The 8,432-nt window shown below is 33.5% G+C and overlaps 1 protein-coding gene across 3 annotated transcripts; it reads left to right on the plus strand.

The window, feature by feature from the left end:
- Positions 1-2,057: 2,057 nt before the first annotated feature.
- LOC146899645 (uncharacterized) lies at positions 2,058-6,669 on the plus strand. 3 transcript variants are annotated; one of them, XM_085739220.1, is made up of 7 exons: positions 2,058-2,216; positions 2,322-3,156; positions 4,013-4,477; positions 4,579-4,696; positions 4,792-5,070; positions 5,157-5,258; positions 5,889-6,669. In XM_085739220.1, the coding sequence occupies exons 3-7, from the start codon at positions 4,026-4,028 to the stop codon at positions 6,387-6,389; spliced, it is 1,452 nt and encodes a 483-aa protein (XP_085595346.1). In that variant the 5' UTR covers positions 2,058-2,216; positions 2,322-3,156; positions 4,013-4,025; the 3' UTR covers positions 6,390-6,669. The 3 variants fall into 3 exon arrangements, with proteins under 3 accessions (XP_085595346.1, XP_085595345.1, XP_085595347.1); XM_085739219.1 differs by having other exon boundaries at positions 2,995-3,156; XM_085739221.1 differs by lacking the exon at positions 4,792-5,070 and having other exon boundaries at positions 2,995-3,156.
- Positions 6,670-8,432: the final 1,763 nt, after the last annotated feature.

Raw genomic sequence — 8,432 nt, forward strand, 5'->3', positions numbered from 1 at the left:
AAATGCGATTGTTGTTCACAAAGAATCACCCAACAAATTCTTCCCCCGCAACCCTTTCACTTCCGTATGCCCTCCCTCACTTCTCACTATTACCCATTTTTTTTTATTGTAGTTTTATATTTTAAAAAACTATTTTATTCGTAAAATCACTTGATCGTATTCGTATCATGCTTTTTCCTTTTTGTGATGGTTGAAAACTTAAAAATCAATTTTCTTTTTCATTAGTATGGTCTAGTCCGTTAGTTTGTATTGGTTTTGCCACTATATAATGTTTTTTGTTTCCTTGATTAAACATTTGTTTGTGCATCTTATAACCTTGTTTTGGTTCCCATGTAGGAACACCTTTGCTTGATTGAGACTGAGCTAAGCTCACGGCGACTGAGACTGTCACTTTTTTATATTGTTTCCGACTTCGTTAGAGAGAAAAAAAGTAAATAAGCAACGTATAAAAATGCAAAAACCACGCATCAGGTGGATGATAATCTAGTGTGTGAGTATATATATATATATGAATAGGCATATTTTCTACCTTTTAAAAAAATGAGTAGGCGGCTTTTTATTAAAAAAATGAGTAGGCGGCTTTTTATTATTTTTGAAAGAAGATGCTTAAATCATTTAATTATTAATATAAGAGTATTAATATAAGAGATTATATCAAAATAAGTATTGGGATTTTTTTTACATCAAATTTTATTAAAAACCAAATCCCTGTTCAAGACGAACATAGACAGGTGATTCAGAGAATACAAACTAAAAGCACCGTATATAGGTGGAACTGTTGGAATATTTTATTATTTATTATATTCCAATATCATTATGTGGGCAAATATCGTAACAATAATTATATTAGCTATTTATCAATTGTGAGCCTTAGTTGATTAGTGATCAAATTAAGTAATAAGACTATTAGATTTCTAATTGGATAATTAATATTTAATTAGTTGATATGGACTAAATGAGTGGATGTCCGGATGGCCCATTAACGGAATAATGGGAAACCCTAATGGCCATCCAATATAAAAGAGGCTATGGTCCCCAATACACCATACATGGCAAACTCTCAGACCTAAATTTCCAACAAGTGGTATCAGAGCGGTCTTCATGTTTGATTTATTGGGATTGCATTGATTATATCGTGCTTGAATTGTGCTTGGCCCCTTGTGAACCCTAAAATTTTGTGTTCCGCGTTTGCATAACGATTTTGCCGATTTGTTATTTCTAATTTTGGTTTCACCGTAAAGCGATTTTTATTTTAAGGTTTATATCCAGGAAGTTTACATCGTAAACATGATCATTGTTATAAAATTGTCTTTATGAAAAACAAATTGGCACATGCCTTTTAATGCACAACTTTATTGATGGGCATGATACATGTGCGATGGCTTTATTTTTATTTATTTTGTTTACAAAGCCTATTTGATCTATGATATGCCTATTTGTTTATCCATGTCTGCATGTGATACTGCCCTTATATCATGGATGCCTGTTTGTTTACAATCATCCGTCGATGAATTACTATTTTTCTTCTTTTATTCATCGTTGCCTTTGTTCATGGATTCAGATTACACTGTTTTTGGCTTTGGATTTCGGTTAAAAATTAAGCCTTCCACTACAAGAAAATAGCCATTTAGCTTCAGAAATATTAGCTTCAGGCCATTTCTAATGCTAATATTGTGTGTTTAGCGTCCAAAAATGTTGATGCAAATGCATTTTTTACAATGATTTTTTATTATGAAATTTAGCTTCAGTGTTGTGGACTCTATAATATATATTGTAGACGCTAATATTTTTAAAATTTTATTATTAAATTAGCGTCCATGAATTTTGATGCTAAATTTTAGTAATTTTTAATTTTACAAATAGCATCCACAAATATTGATGCTAAAAAATTTAGGCATTTTTTTCAATTTCTTTTTTCTTTATTTATTTTGACAAAATTTCATTTCCCCCCATTTTTTTCTTTCCCACATTTTTTTTCACGGTTCCCAAAATCTTTTTTTCCACCACTATTTTATATTCTTTTTTCTTCTTATTACAATAATCCTTATCTTCAGCAGATGAGTAACTTTACCAAATCCATGTGAGCGACACTTTCTCCTTTCAACCAAAAAACCAAAGTCACTTTCCCAATCCAACCAAAATCCATATCCTCTTCTAATTCGATGGTTACCTAGTGATGGCTACGTTCCCAATCCAATTTCAAGCAACTGTTTCAGGTTCTTTCTTCTTATGTTTAATCATTATCAATCATGTTTTAAGAATACCCTTTTAATCGTTCTTCTTTGTTTATTAAATTTTGATTTTTTTTTATGTTACTTTAGGCTTACAGGGTATGACAGTAATCAAGTTCTCTTAACATTCTAGATCTTGTGGGTTTCTCTAAAAAATTACATTGGTACAAATTTTGAATTTATAAGCAATTTGTATGTTTGACCCACTTCTGGCTTGGCGGTGAGGAACTGGCTTATATAGAAAATAAGATCCTTTGTGACACATACTAACAGCATGTTTATTTTCTATTAATTAATTGTTTGCTTTACTTTCCATCATGCTTTCATCATTTCAATATGTGGTGGCATTGTGTTGGAATAAGGCCTCCGAGCCTATTAATCTTGATGAGTTCACTAGGCACTACCTTGTATATAAATTGGCTCATAACTTTATGATATTCTTTTTGCCATCACAATAACTTTTAATGTGGAGCTTTTTTACGGCTGTTTATTTTCTTTTGTATGAAATGAAGTTGGTGTGGTTTGAATATTAGTTCTCTTTACTTTGCACCCAATATATGACGTGGTTTAAAAGTGTGTCATGATACGTGGATTCTAACTTTGCGCTTAATTAATTGAAATTACCTTATTACTCTATTAGTAAGAGTGTAAGATAAAAGGGTTAATTTTGACAATTTAGTTATTAAATGTGTGCTTTGGTATTGTTATTACAAAAGTACAGAATTTGCTACTGAAATGTTAAGGGGTTAATCTTTGGTAACAGGATTTGACATCAACGTTCTCGAATTGCTTCGACGTTGTCTCCGGTGAAGGTTCTGAGTTGCTTCGCTGTTGTCTCCGTTATCGCCTTTCATCGATTCACTGTTCGGAGGCAAAATTGTTCCTTGAAGTTCTTCACTGCTGGCTCTTGCGTTTTCTCGAACTGGTATCCTTCTTTTCTCTCTCAACTACTTTCTGGTGTGTGAAGATTTTTTATTTTTGATTTCCCATATAGTAAGTACTATTTGAATAAGTAATAAATATTTAGTAGAATAGTTTTTGGTGTGTAAGGAACGATAAAGTAGTAGTATATAAATAAGTAGTAGTAAGATTAGAAAGGAAGATCTATGAGTGAATGAGTAAGGTGGGGAGGTTGGAAGTGCATTCAAAGCAACTTGTACGTCCCTACATTTATCTTTAATGTGTTTCATCAATCTCCTTCCTTTCTTTTTCAAATTTATTTGTCTCACAGCGTCTCTGTGGAAATAATAGAGGATGAAATTCCTTATCAATACGATCATATGTCACCCACTGTCCGTCACTGAGTTGGAAATACTACATGATGCAGCACTAATTGAAGAGGTTGAGATGATTATTGATCATAACAATGATCCGATGGACCAAGATGGTCAATCAGAAGATGATGATGAAGAGGAGAGTGATGGGGAGGACAATGAGGATGAGGAAAATGAGAACGAGGATGGGGATGACGATGACTACGATGATATATAGATTAGATTATTATTGTATTGAAGTAGTTGTTAGTTTAAGGGAAGGATCAAAATTGTATTTTGGAGTAGTAATGTTTAAACTGTATTTATCTTAATTTGTAGTACACTATGTATTTATTTTTATTTCTCTTATTTCTGCTATCACTACATGCTTTCAGTTGTTTTTATTATTCTTCTAGTTCTAACTGTATGTATTTTCTCTTAAGCGTTCACACGTTTCTCTTATTTTCTGTTAGTTCTAACTGTATGCTTTCAGTTGTTCTAATTGTATTTTATTGTTTTGGAAAACAGATTGCTTGACCAAATGGCTGGACAATGTCATGGAAATAAGCGGAAAAAGTCTTCCACCAAAATTCATTTGAAGGTATTAAAACCAGGAGATCTTGCTAGAGCCACCAAGAAGCTTGTTGTAGCCAACGAGATACGGCGAAAGAAACTGGGTTTAGCACCATCAGTCGAGCCTACCTCACCAGCAGCCCAACTCACCCCACCAGCTGTGGTCCAACCTGTCCCACCAGCTGCGGTCCAACCCACCCCACCAGTTGTGGTCCAACCTGCCCCACCAGCAGTCCTACTCACCCCACCAGCAGTCCTACCTTCCCAGGTGACTGCACCATTGCCGGCCCAATCGATAATACCACCTTCCCTAGAGGAGGTTCATGTCCAGGGCTTGCAGGGAGACAACCTAGAGAATGAGCAAGAGGACGATCAGGATGATGATATTATAAAGACTGTCATACGCCCTCTTGGTCATGGGTATTTCATTTTTGTTTCTTTTACAATTTATCATGCACTTACTTTTATAAATTAAAATCTATTTCTTTCATAGTTATTTTGTTTTTGTTTTTTTTTTGTAGATTGTCTCCTAGCAATGAAGCTGCTAATGCCATGAGGATGGCTATTAGGCGTCAATTTCGCACTGCTTATTCGTGTTGGAAAAAGGTTCCTCAAGATGACTGGTTTAAAACATTTTCGGTAAGAATATAGCATAATGGTTGAGAATAAATGCCTATCGTCTGTCAGTTTTGGACTAAGATGTAAAATTTACTATATTTATATTGTCTTAACAGAAATATGTTTCATGGGAACCACATCATGCTAAGGAAATCAGGGGCATATTTAATAAAAAGTGCCCCAAGAGGCTTACTGACATGCTTACAAAAGTAAGAAATAAGGGGAAAAGACCTAGTTGGATGGGAGAGGATGCATATGATGCACTTCTTGACTATTGGAAAGGAGACAATTTCAAGAAGCTTTCTTCACAAAATAAGACCAATCGGGGTTCAACCAAGGGAGGAGCTCTCCACACCACAGGTCGTAAGGCTCACCATGACGTGGCGCTAGACATGGTATGCATTCATTAAATTCTTTAAATATTCATTGGTAGATTTTTTTTGTAATTTCCCTTAAATTTGTTTCATGACTTCATTGGCAGTGCAAAAAACTAGAACGGCCTATCTATCCCGATGAGCTCTTCTTGTTCACGCGTAAGAGGAAGTCTGGTGATTGGGTTGAAAGTCGTGCTGGAAAAACTTATGTAAGTTATTCATTGTAAAATTTTGAAGTTGGCATTGAGTTACTGGTTGCATTGGTGCAAATGTGAATTGTAATTTTTTTCTAAGACAAGATTAGGAACCTTAAATCAGAATTTGAAGCATAAGTTTGAACTAATGTATAAGAATTAGAAACCTAGGATCAGCTGAGTGCTAGTCCCTACATAGCAAAACTACAATTAATGTTTGTTTTTAAGGTAACAGAAACAGAATCACTATCACACAATAGTTGAGACTAGCTAGTGATGTTAAATATTACATTGCATGTCCGCGTGTATACAGGCAGACTTTGTTTTATTATGTTTTGTTTCTCTTATATGTATGCAGTATGTATGTTACAACGTAAAAGATGATTGTGATATATCAGCAAAATCAATTCATTGGGCTGTAATATATTCTGGTTGTTTTATGAACTATAGGAATTATTCTCTGTTGCTGAATTATTCTTTGGTGTGAATTGAAATTGATTACATACATTTTGGATTGTGGCGGAAATTATGCATTGTTGTAGTAGAGACTACATGCATGTTACCTTTAGGAATAGACATGAAACATGCACTACAAATGTGTTCGCTGATTTGACAATATATTAATAAGTTGTGTTTTTTTCCCAGGAAAAATATCAAGAGTGTCTGACTCAGCTAACAACAATTGGTGAGGACTCTACTGGTGATATACAAGAGGTGGATGGAGAGACAAGAATTCAATTATGGGCAGATGTTGCTGGGGGTATTTCTCGAGGTCGGTGTTACGGTACCGGGGCTTTGTCTGGCAATATTAGACCAGGTGTACTTAATCTAACTCAAGAGTCTCTTCCTCCTGAAAATGAGGCGATTGAGATGTTTCGTCAGGAGGCAGCTGCGGCGCGTGCAGATGCTGCTGCAGCTAACCAAAGAGCCGAGGAAGCAAACCAAAGAGCTGTTGAGGCTGATCAACGTACGAAAGAGTTGGAGAACAAATTCTATACTGAAATGGCAGAATTTAGGCAACGGATGGCAGCTTTAGAGAATCAATCAGGTGATGGTTCTTGTAGTATGATTCAACCTCGTAATACTCCTCAACATCCACATTATGATGTTGCTCTCGATGATCAATCAGAGGATGACCTCACCTAATCATTGTCAATGTTGTAGTTTTTGTTGGATATAACAAAATTGTCATGTGTTTTTTGGATGACCTCACCTAGTCTCTTGAACTAATGTCACCTTATGTTTTGGCTTTAGGATTATGTATAGTTTCTACTAATTTTACATTTCAGACTTCGCCAAGCTTTTTTGGATGACCTCACCTAGTTCTCATTGAACTTGTGACTCATTATGTTTTGGCTTTAGGATTATGTTTAGTTTCTACTAAATTTATGGTTAAGACTTCATTATATTTGTGGTTTGTTTATCATTAGATGCCTCAATTTCAATTCCTGTTAATATCTTCTATAATATTATATTTTTGGGTCTTAAATATTATTTTGTAAGTATGATAAGGGGTCGTTGACCAACAAAAAATATATGCATTCAAGTTAATTAATGTCAGTGAATTGAATGCAATTGCGTACGGTATTTTTCAATAAAATTGATAGCTTATTATTTAGCATCCACAATTTCGAAAGCTAAACTTGACAGAATTTAGTTTTCTAAATTTTCATCTTAGCATTCACAGTTACTGATGCTAAATTTAGCCCAACTTTTAGCGTCCATTTTTACAGATGCTAAGTAGCGTCTACATTACATACAATTTTAACACGTGTTTAGCTTCAATTTTAGCGTCCACATTTGTAGATGTTATTTTAGCGTCAGCTGGATGCTAGTGTTTAGCATCCAGGCTTTTACTGTCGTCAATTTTTTGGACTCTATACTGACTCTAAATGACTGTTAGCATCCACAATTTGCCTTTTAGCATCCATTTTTCAGCTGAATCTAAAACACCATTTTCTTGTAGTGTTCATTTAACCTTATTTAGTCTCTTTTGGTTTCATTCTGAAACAAATGCCTAGCTGATAGGGATTTTTTTTTACCACTTTAATCATGGATTTGTTTATTTGAATTTCAAAATATGAAGTAGATAATTATGATTTGGCTTAAAAGTCGTGGTTGTTACCTTGATTATTTTGAATCCTCATGCAGCTTAATATTTTTTTTTTCTCTCCATATAAATAAGAATATTTGCAAGGGATTAACTTAACGAGAAGTTTGATCTTCCATTGTCTTTAGATTGCCCTGTCCATGAAGCATTACATACTGATCAAATAGCTTTCTTGAGTTTTAAGTATCTTGTGACCTTAATTATTTGGTATTGATCAAGATCTCAATAATGAATTATCTTTTGTAAAATTTGGACATGGATATGATGAAGTTTCAATTTTGAACAGTACGTTAAGTGATTTCTTTCTGAAATTGAGAAAAGTGTAAAATAAAATATTTTTTACTTTTCATGGTTGATTCACAAAGATTTTGTACATAAAGTTTATTTTGAGAAATAGGCAAATAAAAAGTTAAAATACATTTGTGATATATATGTTGTCTTTTAATAAGGAATCTCAAAATATTATGAAAGAATTGTAGTACATGATTTAAAGATTTGATTCTTCTAAACTTTGGAAAATATGGTGTCTAGAGCTGTTTGTTTATTTTTTAAGAATATAAAGATTTGTTTTCTTTATGTTGGAAATAATTGGTTCTAGAATTAGTTGTTCCTTTATTTAAAGAATCATTAAGTGTATATGTGAATCAATTGTGGCATGAATATTTTTGGCATATAAGATTCAATTTTCTTTTGACTTAAAATTGAATATTTGATTTATAGCATGATTATGATGTTAGAGTTTATTGTTATTAAGTTTTTACAATAATATAGTTTTTTAATCATGCATTTTGGATATATTTCATGCTATGGTTGTTGTTGTTGCTTTTATGTGATATATGTATAAATGTATTGTCATACACACATTGGTGTGATTTGTGACTTGCATCTTCTTCCAAATTCATGAGTTTGTCTACACACTTAAGTATTGTCATACACACATTGGTGTGATCTGTTACTTTCATCTTCTTTCAAATTCGTGAATTTGTCTTCACACTTAAGGGTTGTCGAGTGACCTTATGGTTACTTAGCAACATAATGGATTAATTCAGCCTACACTATGTCGGTAGTGCCTTGTAAAT

Source organism: Medicago sativa, chromosome 8 (assembly GCF_051527215.1).
Source record: "Medicago sativa cultivar Bolivia chromosome 8, Bolivia_mono, whole genome shotgun sequence".
Taxonomy (NCBI): Eukaryota; Viridiplantae; Streptophyta; class Magnoliopsida; order Fabales; family Fabaceae; genus Medicago; species Medicago sativa.